The following is a 21,304-nucleotide window of genomic DNA, read 5'->3' on the forward strand; positions in this document are numbered from 1 at the left end:
GGTCTTGTTTTTGTATCCATTCAGCAAGCCTGTGTCTTTTGGTTGGAACATTTAATCCATTCACGTTTAAGGTAATTATCGATATGTATGTTCCTATGACCATTTGCTTAATCGTTTCCGGTTTGTTTTTGTAGGTTCTTTTCTTCTCTTGTGTTTCCCACTTAGAAAAGTTCCTTTAGCATTTGTTGTAGAGCTGGTTTGGTGGTGCTGAATTCTCTTATCTTTTGTTTGTCTAGAAATCTTTTGATTTCTCCATCGAATCTGAATGAGATCCTTGCTGGGTAGAGTAATCTTGGATGTAGGTTCTTCCGTTTCATCACTTTAAGTATATCATGCCACTCCCTTCTGGCTTGTAGAGTTTCTGCTGAGAAATCGTCTGTTAACCTTATGGGAGTTCCCTTGTATGTTATTTGTCGTTTTTCCCTTGATGCTTTCAGGAATTTTTCTTTGTCTTTAATTTTTGCCAATTTGATTACTGTGTGTCTTGGCGTGTTTCTCCTTGGGTTTATCCTGTATGGGACTCGCTGCACTTCGTGGACTTGGGTGGCTACTTTCTTTCCCATGTTAGGGAAATTTTCGACAATCATCTCTTCAAATATTTTCTCTGGTCCTTTCTCTCTCTCTTCTCCTTCTGGGACCCCTATAATGGGAATGTTGTTGCATTTAATGTTGTCCCAGAGGTCTCTTAGGCTGTCTTCATTTCTTTTCATTCTTTTTTCTTTATTCTGTTCCACAGCAGTGAATTCCAACTTTCTGTCTTCCAGGTCACTTATCCGTTCTTCTGCCTCAGTTATCCTGCTGTTGATCCCTTCTAGTGTAGTTTTCATTTCAGGTATTGTTCATCTCTGTTTGTTTGTTCTTTAATTCTTCTAGGTCTTTGTTAAACATTTCTTGCATCTTCTCGATCTTTGCTTCCATTTTTTTTCCGAGGTCCTGGCTCATCTTCACTATCATTATTCTGAATTCTTTTTCTGGAAGGTTGCTTATCTCCACTTCATTTAGTTGTTTTTCTGCGGTTTTATCTTGTTCCTTCATCTGGTACATAGCCCTCTGCCTTTTCATCTTGTCTCTCTTTCTGTGAATGTGGTTTTTGTTCCACAGCCTGCAGGACTGTAGTTCTTCTTGCTTCTGCCGTCTGCCCTCTGGTGGATGAGGCTATCTAAGAGGCTTGTGTAAGTTTCCTGATCTGTTGGAAGATTTTTAATCACAGTTTCATTTTTAGTGCTTGTGATTGGTCTGTTCATATTTTCTAGTTCTTCCTTGTTCAGTCTCAGAAGGTTGTGCGTTTCTAAGAATTTGTCCATTTATTCCAGGTTGTCCGTTTTATTTTCATAGAGTTGCTTGTAGTAATCTCTCATGATCCTTTGTATTTCTGCAGTGTCAGTTGTTACTTCTCCTTTTTCATTTCTAATTCTACTGATTTGAGTCTTCTCTCTTTTTTTCTTCATGTGTCTGGCTAATGGTTTATCAATTTTGTTTATCTTCTCAAAGAACCATCTGTTAGTTTTATTGATCTTTGCTATCGTTTCCTTTATTTGTTTTTCCTTTATTTCTGATCTGATCTTTATGATTTCTTTCCTTTTGCTAACTTTGGGCGTTTTTTTGGTTCTTCTTTCTCTAATTGCTTTAGGTGTAAGGTTAGGTTGCTTAACTGAGATGTTTCTTGTTTCTTAAGGTAGGATTGTATTGCTATAAACTTCCCACTTAGAACTGCTTTTGCTGCATCGCATAGGTTTTGGGTCATCGTGTTTTCCTTGTCATTTGTTTCTCGGTATTTTTTTATTTCCTCTTTGATTTCTTCAGTGATCTCTTGGTTATTACGTTGTGTATTCTTTAGCGTCCATATGTTTGTATTTTTTACAGAATTTTTCCTGTAATTGATGGCTAGTCTCATAGCGTTATGGTCGGAAAAGGTACTTGATACGATTTCAATTTTCTTAAATTTACCAAGGCTTGATTTGTGACCCAAGATATGATCTATCCTGGAGAATGTTCCATGAGCACTTGAGAAGAAAGTGTATTCTGTTGTTTTTGTATGGAATGTCCTATAAATATCAATTAAGTCCATCTTGTTTAATGTATCATTTAAAGCTTTTGTTTCCTTATTTATTTTCATTTTGGATGATCTGTCCATTGGTGAAAGTGGGGTGTTAAAGTCCCCTACTATGATTGTGTTACTGTCAGTTTCCCCTTTTATGGCTGTTAGTATTTGCTTTATGTACTGAGGTGCTCCTATGTTGGGTGCATATATATTTATAATTGTTCTGTTTTCTTCTTGGATTGATCCCTTCATCATTATGTAGTGTCCTTCCTTGTCTCTTGCAACATTCTTTATTTTAAAGTCTATTTTATCTGATATGAGTATTGCTACTCCAGCCTTCTTTTGATTTTCATTTGCATGGTATATCTTGTTCCATCCCCTCAGTTTCAGTCTGTATGTGTCCCTAGGTCTGAAGTGGGTCTGTTGTAGACAGCATATATACGGGTCTTGTTTATGTATCCATTCAGCTAGTCTATGTCTTTTGGTTGGAGCATTTAATCCATTTACATGTAAGGTAATTATCGATATGTATGTTCCTATTACCATTTTCTTAATTGTTTTGGGTTTGTTATTGTAGGTCTTTTCCTTCCCTTGTGTTTCCTGCCTAGAGAAGTTCCTTTAGCATTTGTTGTAAAGCTTGTTTGGCGGTGCTGAATTCTCTTAGCTTTTGCTTGTCTGTACAGTTTTTAATTTCTCCATAAAATCTGAATGAGATCCTTGCTGGGTAGAGTAATCTTGGTTGTAGGTTTTTTCCCCTTCATCACTTTAAATATGTCCTGCCACTCCCTTCCGGCTTGCAGAGTTTCTGCTGAACGATCAGCTCTCAATCTTTTCAGGATTCCCTTGTGTGTTATTTGTTGTTTTTCCGTTGCTGCTTATAATATTTCTTCTTTGTATTTAATTTTTGATAGTTTGATTAATATGTGTCTTGGTGTGTTTCTCCTTGGATTTATCCTGTATGGGACTCTCTGTGCTTCCTGGACCTGATTAACTATTTTCTTTCCCATATTAGGGAAGTTTTCAACTATAATTTCTTCAAATATTTTCTCAGTCCCTTTCTTTTTCCCTTTTTCTTCTGGGACCACTGTAGTTCGAATGTTGGTGCATTTAGTGTTGTCGCAGAGGTCTCTGAGACTGTCCTAATTGTTTTCATTCTTTTTTCTTTATTCTGCTCTGCAGTAGTTATTTCCACTATTTTATCTTCCCGGTCACTTATCCGTTCTTCTGCCTCAGTTATTCCGCTCTTGATTCCTTCTAGAGAATTTTTTATTTCATTTATTGTGTTGTTAATCACTGTTTTTTTGCTCTTTAGTTCTTCTAGGTCCTTGTTAAACGTTTCTTGTATTTTCTCCATTCGATTTCCAAGATTTTGGGTCATATTTACTGTCATTTTTCTGAATTCTTTTTCAGGTAGACTGCCTATTTCCTCTTCATTTGTTAGGTCTGATGGGTTTTTGCCTTGCTCCTTCATCTGCTGTGTGTTTCTCTGTCTTCTCATTTTGTTTCATTTACTTTGTTTGGGGTCTCCTTTTCACAGGCTGCAGGTTCGTAGTTCCCGTTGTTTTTGGTGTCTGTCCCCAGTGGCTAAGGTTGGTTCAGTGGGTTGTGTAGGCTTCCTGGTGGAGGGGACTAGTGCCTGTGTTCTGGTGGCTGAGGCTGGATCTTGTCTTTCTGGTGGGCCAGTCGATGTTTGGAGGTGTGTTTGGGGGTGTCTGTGGCCATATTATGATTTTAGGCAGCCTCTGTGCTAAGGGATGTGGTTGTGTTCCTGTCTTGCTAGTTGTTTGGCATAGGGTGTCCAGCACTGTAGCTTGCTGGTCATTGAGTGGAGCTGGGTCTTGGCGTTGAGATGGAGATCTCTGGGAGATTTTCGCCGTTTGATATTACGTGGAGCTGTGAAGTCTCTGGTGGACCAGTGTCCTGAACTTGGCTCTCCCACCTCAGTGGCACAACCCTGACACCTGGCTGGAGCACCAAGAGCCTGTCCTCCACACGGCTCAGAATAAAAGGAAGGAAAAAAAGAAAAAAAGAAAGAAGATAAAAGAAAATGATATAAAATAAAGTTAAATAAATAAAATAAAAGTATTAAAATAAAAAATAGAAAATAATTTTTAAGAAAAAAAATTTTTTAAGTGAAAAAAAAGAAAAAGAAAAAACGGACAGACAGAACCCTAGGAGAAATGGTATAAGCAAAGCTATACAGACAAAATCACACACAGAGGCATACAGATACACACTCAAAAAGAGAAAAAGGGAAAAAAATATATATATCATTGTTCCCGAAGTCCACCTCCTCAATTTGGGATGATTCGTTGTCTGTTTACTTATTCCACAGATGCAGAGCACATTAAGTTGACTGTGGAGATCCAGTCCACTCCTCCTGAGGCTGCTGGGAGAAATTTTCCTTTCTCTTCTTTGTTCGCACAGCTCCTGGGGTTCAGCTTTGGATTTGGCCCGCCTCTGCATTTAGGTCTCCTGAGAGCGTCTGTTCTTCACTCAGACAGGACAGGGTTAAAGGAGCAGCTGATTCGGGGGCTCTGGCTCACTCAGGCTCTGGGGAGAGAAGGGTACCAAGTGCGGGGCGAGCCTGCAGTGGCAGAGGCTGGCATAATGTTGCACCCGCCTGAGGTGCGCTGTGTGTTCTTTTGGGGAAGTTGTCCCTGGATCACGGGACCCTGGCAGTGGCGGGCTGCACAGGCTCCTGGGAGGGGAGGTGTGGACAGTTACCTGTGCTTGCACACAGGCTTTTGGCTGGCTGCAGAAGCATCCTTAGTGTCTCATGCCCGTTTCTTGGGTCCGCACTGATTGCCACGGCTCACGTCCATCTCTGGAGCTCGTTTAAGCGGTGTTCTGAATCCCCTCTCCTCACGCAGCAGGAAACAAAGAGGCAAGAAAAAGTCTCTTGCCTCTTTGGCAGCTCCAGACTGTTTTCCGGACTCCCTCTCAGCTCTCTGTGGTGTACTAGCGCCCTTCAGGCTGTGTTCACACAGCCAACCCCAGTCCTCTCCCTGGGATCTGACCTCGGAAGCCTGAGCTTCGGCTCCCATCCCCCACCCATCCCAGCGGGTGAGCAGACATGCCTCTCGGGCTGGTGAGTACTGGTTGGCACTGATCCTCTGTGCGGGAATATTTCCGCTTTGTCCTCCGCACCCCTGTTGCAGCGCTGTCCTCTGTGGCTCCGAAGCTTCCGCCCTCCACCACCCTCAGTCTCCGCCTGCGAAGGGGCTTCCCAGTGTGTGGAAACCTTTCCTCCTTCACACCTTGCTCCCACTGGTGCAGGTTCTGTCCATATTCTTTTGTCTCTTTTTTTTTTGCTCTACCCAGGTTCGTGGGGAGTTTCTTGCCTTTTGGGAGGTCTGACATCTTCTGCCAGCATTCAATAGGTGTCCTGTAGGAGTTGTTCCACATGTAGATGTATTTCTGATGTATTTGTGGGGAGGAAAGTAATCTCCACATCTTACTCTTCCGCCATCTTGAAGGTCCTCTCAGAGTCTGATTTTTTAGGCTTCTTTGTCATTGATTCTGAGAGCTACCCAATATTTACATAACTGTATTTTCTGCTTTATTTAACCAGAATCATTTTCTGATATTTGCATCTGAGAATTCTGACTGGTGCAGTAGGCAATGTGAATGCACATTCTGAAAGCTTGAAGAACTTCTTTTTTCTTAGAATTAAGAGATTTTACCACAATATGTCTAGATATGGATCTTTTCCATTAATTTTTCGAGGCTTTTGCTGTAGACCTGATGTTTCTTGATTCTGGAAAGTTTTCTTCTATTCTGTCTTTGATTATTTCCTCTGAACCCACTGCTTGGGCTTATTATCTAGGATTAACTGTTTTTAGGCTAGACCAGTGTTCTCAGTTCTTTTGATATACCAAGTTTTCTGACTTCCTTTTAATTTTTTTTTTTCCTGTAGATATGTCCAGTTTCTCCAATTTTGTGATTGAAGCAGTAAGTTGATTTTATGTAAAATGGGTTTGGCTCTTAGAGACTTCCAAAAATAATTTAAATTTTATAATGCATTCTTCTCTTATTTCAAGGTTTATTTGTGTCTTTGCCTCAACCTTTCCCTTTTCTTTTCTTATCATTCCTTACCTATGTTTCTGTGTTGAAGGTCCCCCAAGACCACCTCCAGGTTTGATAATTCACTAGGAGGACTTGCAGGATTCAGGAAATAATTCTACTCACAATTATGATTTATTACAGTGAAAGACTACACAGAAAAATCAGATGAGGGAAAAAGTGCATGGAATGAAGTTTGGAGGAAAGCAGGCACATGCTTCTAAGGCTCCTCTTCCAGTGGTGTCAGACAGAATGCACTTACTTCTCCGAGCAATGAGTTGTGACAACACTGTGAAATGTTGCCAACCAGGGAAGCTCATTAAAGACTCAGATCCCAGATTTTTATTGGGGGCTAGTCATGTAGACACCCTCTACCTAGCATGTATCAAAATTTGAGACTTCCAGAAGGAAACCAGATGGTCAACATAAATCATTGTTTTCACAAACAGTCTAGGTATGGTGAGTCGCTCCTGTCAGAGTGATGGTGCTTCCTCAGAAATCCAAGTTCTCAGACACTGGCCAAGGGCTGTACTTGTAAGTACCTTAAATAATATATCTCTTGGTGTGAAAATCTCCAGTTCTTCAGTCTGCTTTTAAGTAGCTAATTAAACTTTTAAGGATTCAGCACTCTTCATTGTTTTCTGCTTTCAGCCATGGTGCATACTTGGAGCTATCCTTACTAAATGGGTCACATTAGGAGACAGATGCCACACAGTAATTCACCCGGGCAAGGTTTAACATAAAATGTTAATTAAGCTATGATGGGAGTAATTATAAAGATGTGAAACAACATATAAGTGTATTTTATGGCTGAGGAAGAGTACCTAAGGGAGGACAAATTTGGAAGAGTGCTCCTCTCCACAAGGTTGTGATTCAGACCTCATTGGAGAAGATGTAGTTGCAGCCCACTGGATGGTCCCACTGCTTGACCAACATCACAGGGAGATCTGAAACTTAGGTGGCCCTTCACAGTTGTCCTAGGTGTGGAGGAGGTGGCTGGACTTCAATGACCAGTTATTAGATGCAGGCTTCCCCAGGAAGAGGCTTTGACAGGATGGCACTCCGAGGTTCTGTAAGCGACAGATTTAATGGTATGAGGTAAGGTCTGTTTGGAGTAGTTTGTTTGGTCAGAGTTGTGTGTACTTGAAAGGAGTTTTCAGATGATGGAAATCCATAGCAGAAAGGAGCAGAAAAATTTTTTTTCTTCTAGATGAAATTAGTTCACCATTAGGATGATCAAGGTGGAACATTGGGGAATGAATCAACAGTAGCATCTGGTAAATCAGAAATTGCTGACGTTTTGATTGTCCTGGGTTCCTGCCACATTAGTATCCCAGACAGATGACCAACTAGTATGAGTTTAATGCTTTGGCTAGACAGGATATGGCTTAGGCATTTCAATTCAGATGTTTGATCTTGGATCTGGGAGAGTTGGTTAAATGCTGGCAGATGGTAAGAATGTTGCTCAGGCTCCAGGATATTGCCATGTTTTTGAACTTGTCCTGGTGCATTTGGGAGGTTCTTTTTTTATTTAAAAAATTTATCTCAATAAAGAGGTTTTAAAAACACTTAGCATGGAGTTAGAGTCTGTCATACAGAGTGAAGTAAGTCAGAAAGAGAAAAACAAATACAGTATGCTAACACATATATACGGAATCTAAGGGAAAAAAAAAAAAAAAAAAAAAAAGGCCATGAAGAACCTAGTGGCAAGACGGGAATAAAGACACAGACCTACTAGAGAATGGACTTGAAGATATGGGGAGGGGGTGGGGTGAGATGTGACAGGGTAAGAGAGTGTCATGGACATATATACACTACCAAATGTAAAATAGATAACTAGTGGGAAGCAGCCGCATAGCACAGGGAGATCAGCTCGGTGCTTTGTGACCACCTAGAGGGATGGGATGGGGAGGGTGGGAGGGAGGGAGATGCAAGAGGGAAGAGAAATGGGAACATATTGTATATGTATAACTGATTCACTTTGTTATAAAGCAGAAGCTAACACACCATTGTAAGGCAATTATACTTCAATAAAGATGTTAAAAAAAAAAAAAAGAAAGAAATCCAGACGTACCACATAAAAACAGACTTTATTCTGTTAAAAAAAAAAAAAATGGAATAGTAGTGATCATATTATATCATTTGAATTATTTTATAAATTAGAAGAACAATAAAATAGAAACGGACATATTAAAAAAAAAACACTTAGCATTATTAAGCTGGTTATTAAAGGTAGGTTTTTTTTTTTTAGGAAAACGTGATTTGTTTTTATTTCCTTTGCTAGTGTAAATTAGTGAAATATTTCAATAAAAAAGCATTTACTGGTGCTCTTGAGCACATAATACACAATACATACTACTCTAGATACTAGGAATGTAAATCTAAGTTCGGCATAGATCTCTCCTTTTACCAGCTGTTACCCCTGAGAAAGGATATATTTCAGATAGTAGTATTTATTTTAATTTCACTTTAAATCCACTGGGTCAAAGTTGGGCCTTTAGGTGGAGGATTAACCTCAAAGGTTTGTTTCTGAAGCTTTCATCCAGACTCTCCTTCTGTCAAGTATGCACACAGTCATTTTCACTGTGACAGGCAAAATTGATGAAGATGCATTTAGGATTAGAAAGTAACCTAAATCTAAACTTATCCTGAGCATGAGTCAATTATAAACCAAGACCGCAGACCTGGAAAATTGTATCAGGGCTTGTTACAACCTATAAAAACCTAATAAACAATTTAACTTCTCTGCCCTGGAAAACAAACTCACCAGGTATATTTAACACACAGATACACACACAGAAAAACAGATACACAAAACCAATAACAAAAATACCTTCTGTGGAGATGTAATGAGCCTCAACCTTTATCTCATACTGTTTGTGAAAAGTAACTCAATGTGGTTCAAAGACCAGAAATGTAAAAATAGCAATATTAAACAGAAAATATAGGAGACTATTTTTGTGACTTTGGGGTAGGCGTATATTTTTTAGATATTACATAAATATCACAAAGGATGTATGCCCAGAGTATAGAGTATTTTTTAAGAAAAACTCGTAAAACTCTGGACATGCAAATGCTGAAAAATGAATCTAGACACAGACCTTACACTCTTCATAAAAATTAACTCAAAATGGATCATAGACCTAGATGCAAAAGGCAAAACTGTAAACCTCCTAGATGATAGCATAGGAGAAAATCTACATGACCTTGGTTATGGTTATCACTTTTTAGATTCGATACTAAGAGCATGAACCATGAAAGAAATAATTGATAAGTGAACTTCATTAAAATTAAAACTTCTCCTCTGTGAAAGGGTCAAGAGAAAGAAAAGATAAGCCTGGGGTTGGGAGAAAATATTTGTAAAACATATATCTGATAAAGGACTGTTATCCATAATATACAAAGAACTCTTAAAATTTAGCAGTTTGAAAACAAACAACCTGACTAAAAAATGGGCCTTAACAGACACCTCACTTAAGAAGATATACAGATGGCATATAAGCATATGCAAAGATGCTCCGTATCATATGTTATGAGGGAAATGCACATTAAAACCACAATGAGGGACTTCCCTGGTGGTGCAGTGGTTAAGAATCCTCCTGCCAACTCAGGGGACACGGGTTTGAGCCCTTGTCTGGGAAGATCCCACATGCTGCGGAGCAAATAAGCCTGTGCGCCACAATTACTGACCCTGCACTCTAGAGCCTGCGAGCCACAACTACTGAGCCCACGCACCACAACGAAGAGTAGCCCCCGCTCGCCACAACTAGAGAAAGCCCGTGCACAGCAATGAACACCCACACAGCCATTAAATAAATTAATTAATTAAAAAAAAACCAAAAAAACCCCACAGAAAACACAATGAAATACCATTACACAACTGCTAGAACGGTCAAAATACAGAAGCCTGACAACACCAAATGCTGACACAAGATGTGGAGCTCAAATGTGAAGCAAGAGAAACTCTCATTTATTGCTGATGGGAATACAAAATGGTACTGCCACTTTGGAAGACAGTAACTACAAAACTAAACATACTCTTACCATATGATCCAGAGCAATCTTGCTTCTTGGTATTTACCCAAAGTAGTTGAAAACTTACATCCACACAAAAACCTGAACAAGGATGTTTATAGCAGCTTTATTCATAATTGCTAAAACTTGGAAGAAACCAAGATGTCTTTCAGTAGGTAAATGGATAAACTGTGGTACATCCAGACAACGGAATATTATTCAGAACTAAAAAGAAATGAGCTATAAAGCCATGAAAAGACACGGAGGAACCTTAAATGCATGTTACTGCATGAAAGAAGCCAGTCTGAAAAGGCTACATTTTGTATGATTCCAACTTTATGACGTTCTGGAAAGGGCAAACCTATGGAGACAGTAAAAAAAAGAACAGTGGTTGGGTTCAGAGGGTGAATAGGTGGAACATAGGTCTTTAGGGCAGTGAAAATATTCTGTATGTTACCATAATAATGGATATATATCATTATAAATTTGTCTAAACACTTAGAATGTACAAGAGTAAACTGTAATATAAACTATGGACTTTGGGTGATTATAGTATATCAGCGTAGGTTCATTAATATCAATTGTAGCAAATGTACCACTCTGGTGGGGGATGTTTATAAAGAGGGGAATTTTGCATGTGTAGGGGCATGGGGCATATGGGAAATCTATACCTTCCTCTCAATTTTGCTGTGCACCTTAAACGGCTCTAAAAAGAACAAAGCCATTGTTGAATTAAAAAACCTATTACTATTCAACAGTAAGAAGTCAAATTAACCCAATTAAAAATAGACAAAGGATTTGAAAGGATATTTCACATAAAAAAGATGTGTATGGCCTCCTAGCACAGGAGAAGATACTTAACACATTGGCAGTCACAGAAATGGAAATTAAAAGCACCGTGTGGCAGCACTACACATCTGTTAGAATGGCTAAATTAAGTGTTGCCAAGAATTTGGAGGTACTAGAACTCTAATGGGAATGTAAAATGATACAAATACTTCGGAAAACATTTTGATAATTTCTTAAAAAGTTTAAGATACACTTACCATGTAACCTGACATTTTAGGTTTTTAACCAAGAGAAACAAAATCTTATGTCCACATACCAAATTATACATGAATGTTCATGACAACTTTATTCATAATGGCCCCAAACTGGAAACAACCTAAATGTCTATCAAAGGAAGAATGTATAAATAATTTTGATATATCTATACAGTGGACTACTACTGTGTATTAAAAAGGAATAAACTACTGATACATGAAAAATAGAGATGTATCTCAAAAGCATTATGCTGAGTGAAAGAAGCCAGACCTAAAGTGTATACATCATGATTCTATTTTTGTGAAGTTCTAGAAAAGACTTGTCTAATAGAGTGACAGAAAAAGATTTCTGGGGCCAGGGGTAGGTGAGTACTGACAGGGAATGAGTATAAGGTAACCATTTGTGGTGATGATTACACAGGTGTATGCTTTTATCAAAAGTTATCAAACTGTACATTAAAAATGGGTGTATATTATGTATGCAAATAATAGCTTAATAAATTTGATTTTAAAAAGAAACTATTTGAAAAATAGTATTTGTTATATAAAATGAACTGTCATGAAAGACAGTTTATTTTCCAAAAGTTGCATATTTTGCCTCTTATACTAAGTCTTGCTGAAAAAATAAGCTTGAATCAACTTTCTAAAGTAGCCTTAATATTTTTGAAATTAGTGTTGACCTCTTGTGCATAAACCTGACATCAGTTTAGACTTCTTTCTAATTTTGCAATAATAGACAGTATTATTAAGCCAGAGTCAGATAAATGAACGAAAGTTTTAAAAGATAATAAGAACATACAAATTGATTGTATTAAAGTAGAATAGCAGACCAAATGCATTCTTCTTTGAAGTTTCCCAGATGATTATGGGAAGAATGTTGGCTATGTAAAGAGGTAGCAGGTGGGGACACAGTGTGTTGGAACTGAGCATTTTAGAGGAATTACGATGAATGTCTCATGTACTATTAAAGAGAACAGCTCTCCTTAATCTATTTTTCAGTATTCCTTGCAACTAAAATACTTGCTTTAATAGCAATTCTGTCTTTCAATAAATGTGAATACTGGCAAATCCCCAAGTTTAAAATATCACCATGCACAGTAATATTATTTTGGTGTGTGGATGCTAGGAGGTGGACTCAGTGTACTTATTGGCATAAAGACTTGTTTTTCTTCTTCCTTCCTTTTCCTTGCAGATATAAATGCATCTTAGGATTCATAGGTGACTGCAAATAAATCTGAGAGAAATTTCGTTTTTCAGAAGACTTAAATATTGCATATTTTGTGAATTTCACTAACTTGGAGCAAATGACTGTGGTGAGAAGATAGTATAGGGTAACATTGGAGTTATCCTCAGAAAATTTTAAGCAGAGGTTTAGTGTTAATAAGCTGATGAAAATATTGTATTTGACACTAGTCTTTCTGAGCATCTCTAATATATGAAACCGTGGCGTGTGATCTCTTTGTCAGGACTGAACTTAAGATAAACGAGTCTTCTGCTTTTTGAATAAAGCGATCAGTGACCTTTATTCGTTTGATCATTGGCACTGTTATAGTTATGGTATAAATGAACCAGCTTAACATTTTACAATTTCCCTCCTCTCTCAGTGTCCCAGTAAGCCCTTAGATCCCCAACTTTCAAAGCATTATAAAAAATCATTGATATAGCTTTTTTGTTGTTGACTTTCTAATTGACAAAAATTAATAACCCTTGAGTAAGATCACCTGTGTAATGAGATTGGCTGTGCAAGTTTGGAGATAAGGTGTATACTAGAGTTACATTGCTCTGTGTTATAAAAGGTAGAGGAATTTGAAGAGCAGATGAAAAAATTCTGTGGGAAGAAATAGACCCCAAAGGAGATAAAAGCACCCTTCCACCCAGCCATCATCACAAGGAGACAGATATTTGTTGGGGAGGAGGAGAGGTTAAGTTGTGCAATTTAAAGCTTATTCTCCTTCTCCACTGCAGAGTTTTTGGTAGAATCTAAATTGCTCACTAATGGTTGGTAATAAATGCATTCTTTAATGAAATCAAGTAGATGGTGAGTTGTACAGTAGTTTGAATATGGAATGAATACAATGAGGGCAAGTGAATACAGTGGAGTCAGAAGATAAAGGACACTAAGTTCAAGGTTACAGTTAAATTGGTGCCTCCTAGAATTGGTGAGAATGTTCACATTAAAATATTTTTGAGGGAAAGCTGATATTCATTCATTCACTCATTCATTTATTCAATCAACACATATGCAATAGAAAGTTCTTTAATGTGCTAAGTACTGGGCTTGTGGTATCTAAACCAACAGACATCTCTGCAGTTACGCAGTTTGTAATCCAGTAAGGAAAGCAGTTATTGAACCAAAGTCACATAAGTAGCTGTAAACATTTTATTTGTGATAATTACTGTAAAAATATCAGGGTGCCATGAAAGCATGTAAGAAAGGAAACTAATTTTGACTGGGACATCAAAAAGGACTATCAAAGGGAGTGAATTAAGTTCATACCTAGAACACAAATAAGATTAATCCCGATGAAGACAAGAGAAGAGAGTGCTCCAGGAATTTATTTATTAGGATTTGGTACAGTAACAAGTAACAGAAAATCCAAAATAACAATGGCTTAAAAAGAAGTTTATTTCACTCCACTTGCAAAACTTAGAGCTGAGCAGTCCAAGGATGGTAGAGCTCATCAGTATAAGGAACCCAGTATTCTTCTATTTTGTTGTTCTACTATGTATGTCCTCTAGTTCCAAGGATCCCTCATGGTCCAGGATGAGTGTGCCAGCTCCAGCCATTTCATTAGCATTCCAATCAGCAGAAGGAGGAAAGGGAGGAAGAAGGACATGCCCCATTACTTTAAGAACACTTCTTATATCCCAGGGTTATAACTTAATAACACGGTCACATGTAGCTGTGACAGAGATTGGGAAATGTGGTCTGTATTCAAAGCAGACATGTGCCCAACTAAAAGTTAGGGTTCTATTACTATAGAAAAAGAGGGCTAGGTGTTCTGTTATATTGGGAGACAACTAACAGCTTCTGGAAGAGAAAACCGTATGTGCTTAGTTATATAAAGTTCTAGATAAGAGAAAGTTTGGTATATTCAAGAGAAAGAGCATAGTGTGTTTAAATGTTATGAGCAAAGGGGAGGAAGAATGGTGGCAATGGGACAAAACTAGAGAGGTAGGTAAGGGCAAATCATACACAGCCTTTTGAATCATGTTAAGAATTTTGAATTTTATCCGAAGAACAATGAAAGACTATGTAATAGTCTTTTCCAGTTTTTAAGGAAAAGGGTAACATTTTCACATTCTCATATAAGAAATTTTTTTCTCTGCTCACAGTGTGGAGAGTATTTTAGAAATGTTGGAAATGTATAGAAAGTTAAAGTAATAGTACTCTTTGGCATACAATTGCATATTTATCAATTTATTCTGACAAAAGCATCGGACAAGAGTACAAATCTGGAAGGATATGCACTGAATGTTTACATTGGGAATGAGGTTAGGGAAGCTTCACTTTCTCTTTTATAACTTTTTATTTTGAATGATTTGTTTTACAATAAACATGTATTTAAGTTTCATTAAAAATTAATGAATCAATTCCAGTTTTGAAAAACAAAGACAAAAAGACTTGGTGACTTGCAGTCCAGATTGCTGACTCCTATTCCAAGTGGTCTTCCTTTGTTTGCTCTCCATTTCTGACGGTTGCCTCCTTCCTGGAGTCTGCCTATTTTCCCAGTCCCTTTGCATTTGACAGTTCTATTAGGCTGATTTTCTACTTTTTAATTTGGTTTTTGCATTTCTGATAGGATGAGGGACAGCTTTGTCTCATTCCATCATCCCATTTCCCCACTCACACATTGCTGTCCTATTCACTGGCTATGTCGAGCAGCCTAGGTTTCTGATTTTCCTCCAGGGACTTTTGGACAGGACATGGACATCCTTGGATTTTCCCTTTTCCTACTGTCACCATGTTTCTAAAGACATGCATTCAGGAGTTGAGCAATGGGGATTAAAGAGGCTCTATTGGATCATACCTGGTCCTTGATCCTTTTCCTGAACTGTATACACTTTAGTTGCTTAAACTTACAGAATTTTAGAGTTTAAAAAAAAGAGTTTAAAGGCCATCAATTACAAAGTATAACATAACACAGAAATTCCTTTGCGATATTCTGAATATCTTGAATATTTCTTATCCCTTTGAAGAGCTCTAGTAATTAGAAACTTCCTTCTAATTAGTAGTGTCGTAGAAAGATTATAGGACCCAGAGTCAGAGGACTTGTATTATAATCTGCTCTCATTTGTAGGATGACCTTGCAAATTCAGTAACATTGTGAACCTTAGTTTCTTCACTTGTAAATAGGGATAACTCCTACCCTACTTTATTGGGCTATTCCATATCTGAAAACATTTTCTAAACTATAAACCATATATAATTATTACATAATTATGTTTATATATGTAACATATAGCATAGTTGTTATATGCTATGTATAATTATATAAACATAATTATGTTTAACATAAAATATATGAAAATGATATAATATATTGTGTATAATTATACAATTATATGTGTAATTAAAATATTTATATAAAGCTTCCGTGTAACATAATTTTAATATTATATATATATATTTCTTATGTACATAATATATATATATATCTCACATCACAAGGAACTTCCATTTCTTCAATGTTAGACTGATGTAATTATTCTAGAAGTATTTTTCGCTGATTGAGCTTAAATTTGTGTCCCCACAGTATTTATGTAGTATGACTTTTATCCTCTGAAACAATGTAGAACTTGTCCAGTATTTCTTCTGCATAATTACTATGCATTAACCAGAAAGCTAATAGGCCCAAACTATGAAAATTTAGGTTTATGTTCTGTGGAAGAATTTCCGGGCATCTGGAACTTTAGGAACACAATTGATCTCCAGTAAAAAATTTGAAAGGCATTTGAAATAAAGGAAACTGTGAACTTAAGTGTGTTCATGTAACTTCTTTCCCATATATAATTGAAGGTTATATTTAGTTTGATAAAATCTTTCCCAGGCATCTTTTATTGTAAACCAGTGAAGTGGTAAACTATGGTTGTACACAGCTAACTTCTATACTGACTTTAGGGGGCAGTACTAACCCACTGATAAATTTTGTTATTTCTGCTAATGCTATTGGCAATGGTTAATATAAAATAAAACTAAAATAAGAATAATGAGATTTGTGATACAATTATATACACCTCTTAATGTTAGTAAAATTTTCTAGGTAGTCAGATGAAAATGGTAGTTTGAAATTCATTTAATGATTTATTTAATAAATAATTATTAAATTACATTATGCACAACACATTGTAAGAGATACAAATGTGAATACGGCATGTTTACTTTCAGATAACTTACAATTAAGTTGTATAAGTAAGTTGCGTGTGTGTGTGTGTGTGTGTGTATACAACTCTTTCAGGATGAAGTTTAACAAAAAAAAGCAACATTTATTGTTTATTTTTTATGAACCAGTTGCTGTCAAACAACTACTTTTATCTGCATACAGCCCTGTCAAGTAGGAACTGTTATTATGCCTGCTTTGCAGATAAGGAAACTGAGGATTAGTAAGATTATGTGATTTGCTCAGTCACACAGCTTGCAAGTGGCAGAGGCAGAATGTATATCTATTTGTATATCTTAAATGTATGTTTGTTTGACTTCAAGGCTTTTGCTTTTTGCCAAAGAGATGATGCAGTCTATCATCTCAAAGTGTGTGTGAAATAACACAATACACAAACTCTCAGAAAGAGCTATAGACATTCAGAAGAGAGCAACATCATTTCTGTTTGTGGGAAATCTGGAAAAATGTATGTAAGAGGTGAAATCTGAACTGTATTTTGAGGAATCAATGGGATTATAAGAGAATAATAGCTGAAGACAGTAGTTAATATTTCCTGAAACCTTACTGTGTTTCAGGCACTTTATATTCATTACCTTATTATCAGGAAAAAATTCTGAGGGAGGTACTACTGTACTATTTTCCCGCTGCATAGGTGAGGTAAGTGAGGGGGACAGTGGTCATATCTGATGAAAATCACACTACTAAGTAGGCTAATAAGAGAGTTAGAACTTGAATCCAGGACTAATTTTAGAGCCTAAACTCTTAACCAGTACAATAGCTATATGGAGAAGTGAGGTGGGGGCATGAACAAAACATGGAACAGATTAGGAAAGGGTAAACAATTCCATTTGGTTATAGTCTGGGGTAAGTAAAATAGAGTAAGAAAAAGAACTGAAAAATAGTTTGACCATGAAACCTTGAAGCCATATTAAGGAATTTTGATATTATTTGCTGTACAATGGGAAATAATTGGAGATTTATGAGCTGGGGAGAGACATAAGCAGAGTTTTTCTTTGTGGAGGAGAAAGAGACAGAGGAAGAAAACTGATTAATCTATAAAATGTTGATAATTCTTAGCCAAGTATGTAATCATTTACAGTGCCATACGTGTCAACCGTGATGGTCAGACCAGTGACTGATCATTAGTTGGTGAAGGAGATGCCCATTTGATCATTCTGTTCATTTTTGTAGACAGCATTGATCAAACATATACATGCTCTAGAGTCAGGCAGTCTGGATTAGAATCCTTTTTCTGTCACTTACCAGCTCTGTGACCTTGGGTTTTACTTGACTTCTCTGTGCCTTAGTTTAGTATTTGCCTGAAAGCATTGTGTGAATTAAAATAATGAATAATAGAGTGTTCAATAGATTGTAGCTATCGTTATTATTGTATCTTACAGACAGTAACTGATTGAAGGACTACTGAAGTTCATAATTTCTCAGTTATTGAAAATTGATAAAGGGAAATTTAAGTTGTGAATACAAAAACCAGTCATATTATGAAGTCTTATATTCTATTTTTAAAAGTAACAGCTTTTGGGGGGAGGTGGGTGCTATTTACAATTCAGTATGTAAACTATCTTTACTAACTTCAGTAATCATGATCTATCAATGTTGTACACTGAATACTACATTCTGAATATTTTTAGACAAACTTATTGTCTTTCCTATTTTTTAAAAAAATTCAGTCTGCTGAGTATTCAGCAGGCTCTTAGAATGTGGAATTTTTCTTCAGTTCTGACAAAATTTCTTGCGTTATTACTTTGACAATTTCTTCTCACCTTTACATGAAGCATTCTTAGTTTGATCCCCTAATTTTCTTAACTTTTAACATCTTTTGATCTTTTGTTCTGTCCTCTGGGAAATTTGCTGTGACTTATTTTCCAGCTGTTCTATTGGATTTTATGCATTTATTTTTGTAGCATTCTGTTCTTGTTTTAGGGATGCAAATATCTTCTGTCTCTCTGAGGATATTATTTATAACTTTTTTCTGTATATTTATTTTGTTCTGTTAAAGCAGCAGTTCCCAACCTTTTTGGCCCCAGGGACTGGTTTCATAGAAGACAGTTTCTCCACAGATGGGGGGGAGGGGGATGGTTCAGGCGGTAATGCGAGCGATGGGGAACGGCAGATGAAGCTTCGCTCACTTACCTTCTGCTGTGTGTCCCAGTTCCTAACAGGGGTCTCTGGGGGTTGGGGACCCCTGTTTTAAAGGTTTCCTTCCAATATGTGGTGATCCTTGTGTTCTTGTTCATATTTAACTAAAAAATTAGGAACTGTTTATGTGGATGGAGTTTGTAGAGAGGGGGCTTCACAGTAGGCATTAAGGCATAGACGCCCCACCATTTTCCTAAATATGTACAGATCACTTTTCTTGAGAGGTCCATTTCTGCAGAGAGGAATATATTCTTGTATCCTACCTGGAAGATATGAACTTAGCTGCCATGTTCTCTAAGACAAATGTGGGAAGGCACTGGCGTAGGTTGAGAATCTTCATTTACTACATAGATGTTCACTTAATTTCATTGTTTTTAACAAGGCACCCCTCGGCTTATTGTGCATAGATTCTTAAAATTCATAATCCCTTTGCTTCAACCTCATGAGAATGTAAACCTCCAATTTCTTGTCAGGTGGTAAAGGTTTAGTTTCTCGGCTGGCTGAGGTGGAGTTTCTATTCTGTTTCAGCTCCACCAGCACCTACACCTTCACAGGTAGTCAGTCTCTCTAATTCTTAAGCCCTTTTGAGGGTGTTGAATCATGAATAGATCTGCTTCTTATCATTCCTCCTTGCAGACACTTTGCTTTCAGTTTTCTCAAGTTTGCTAAATTAATATGCTAAATCATCTGTTTATCACTATCTAAACGTTTTCTTGATATTGCTCATCTGCTAACATCCCTCCAGTTGTCCTTGTCCTTATGGTTTAGACCATTTTTACAAAAGTTTTGCTGTCATTTAAGTGGGATTTGGGAAGTAGTAAAAGTAAATATGTATGTTTAATGTGGAAGTCCTATTATTAATTTTAAAAGTATTACCCCTCTTATATGTATAATACAAAATTTTATGAAGCTCATTTTTTTTCAAAAAGGAGACTACCATTTTGGTGACATTGTGAAAAAATGGGCTTTTTATCAATTCCTGTTTCAATAAAGTATTTTCATGCTATTTCTCTGATTGCATTAGAAATCATAATATTTTTCTCATTTGTTGCTATTCCTATATTTTCTTGGGTCATTTCCATGTCCTGTTCTTCAATACGAACTTTGTAATTTACCAGTCTTTTTCATCCAGTTTTTTCACTTTCAGTTTTCTTTCACTTTCAACTTCGAGTTGAATTATACATGTTTTTTGGCTGATTCACATGGCACAGCCACATAACTATGGCTAGAATTAAGCTGACTTCTGCTTGCTAACATACACCATAAGAAATTTATGTAATTTAATTGATGTTAAGATATCTAAATGACACTGATATAATATATTGGTATAATATAAATTTAATTTCAGAGAACTTCATCTACAATAAATTTGTCACCAGGAGAAGTGGAAGAAGAAGATGATGATGAAAACACCTGTGGGCCCTCAGGACTCTGGGAAGCATTAACTCCTTGTAATGGATGTAGGAACCTTGGCTTCCCCATTCTTGCACAGGTAACGGTTTGCTTTCTTAAGGTACAATAAAACATAAAAATGGTTGCCTATGTTTTTAAGTAAATCTGTTTTCTTCCCCTCTGCAAATCCAATTAGTGTCTTCTTCACTTGTAATTTTTCTTCAGTTGAAGGTCAGTAAAATGCTTATGTAATTAGCTGTACATGTATGCATATGCAAACACATACTCTATATAATAATTTTTTGTGGTTGTTTTATTTTGGTCATGATGCTAGTTCCAGAAAAATTGAGTTGTTTATGAAGTTTTAGTATCTATGATTTGGAAATATTTCATTTAAAAAAATGCTATTTTGAAATTAAATCACAATTTATATTTAAATAATAATAAAAATGATTTAAAAGGTAGCATATGAAAGCTCTTTAAAAGCAGCAGTGATTATTTTTCTTAGCACAATGGAATATCGTAGAATAATGTGTGCCACTGAAGATTATGTACTACAATTCAAAAATGAGACCAGAGCACTAAAACATCATTTACAATTTTGAAATCATTTCACTACTCATTAAGTCACTTTTAATTCTATGGTGTCACCTTCAAATTTTTGTTGTGTACTGCGGTCCGCAAGCCCTTAGAGGAGTTTCAGAAATAAATAAAATAAGCCAAACAGAATTAGGAAATTTGAAGCCACAAAGAAAATATCTCTACATGAAGACGAAAAAGCACTTAATATGAAAAACAGTGTAATGGCAAAGGTATGTATATGTAACCACATAGAACATGAGTGCAAAAATAATCTAGGACAGAAAATAACTCACATCTCAAAAATATTATTTTCTGTTTTGCAACAAATATGAAACAATTTTGTCTAAGAAACCATTACATGTTTTTACATGTATGTCATAATTTGATCACAGCCACCCAAATTCCAATATAAATTTATTGTGACACACTAACTAGGGTAATCAAATCAGCATATAGTACTTAAAGAATCTCTTCACCTTAATATGAACTATTTATAGAACTTTATGACAATTTACACTAACCATTACAGAATTATTATCAATATATACTGGGCTGTGAGATCCATAAAGGTAGAGACTATGTGTTGCTTGCTGTCTACGATCTAATGCCAACATTGTTCCCGGTATGTT

At 36.6% G+C, this 21,304-nt stretch overlaps 1 protein-coding gene across 13 annotated transcripts in view; it reads left to right on the plus strand.

Annotated features, from left to right (window-relative positions):
- Nucleotides 1-21,304, plus strand: part of ANKS1B (ankyrin repeat and sterile alpha motif domain containing 1B) — a 1,150,138-nt gene that overhangs the window by 304,795 nt on the left and 824,039 nt on the right. For all 13 annotated transcript variants that reach the window (XM_082419292.1, XM_082419289.1, XM_082419300.1 and 10 more), the window contains exon 9: nucleotides 20,050-20,193. In XM_082419292.1, coding sequence (XP_082275418.1) covers nucleotides 20,050-20,193 — 144 coding nt within the window. The remainder of the gene's footprint in view (nucleotides 1-20,049; nucleotides 20,194-21,304) is intronic.

This window comes from Balaenoptera physalus (genome assembly GCF_965194825.1).
Source record: "Balaenoptera physalus genome assembly, chromosome: 13".
NCBI lineage: Eukaryota > Metazoa > Chordata > Mammalia > Artiodactyla > Balaenopteridae > Balaenoptera > Balaenoptera physalus.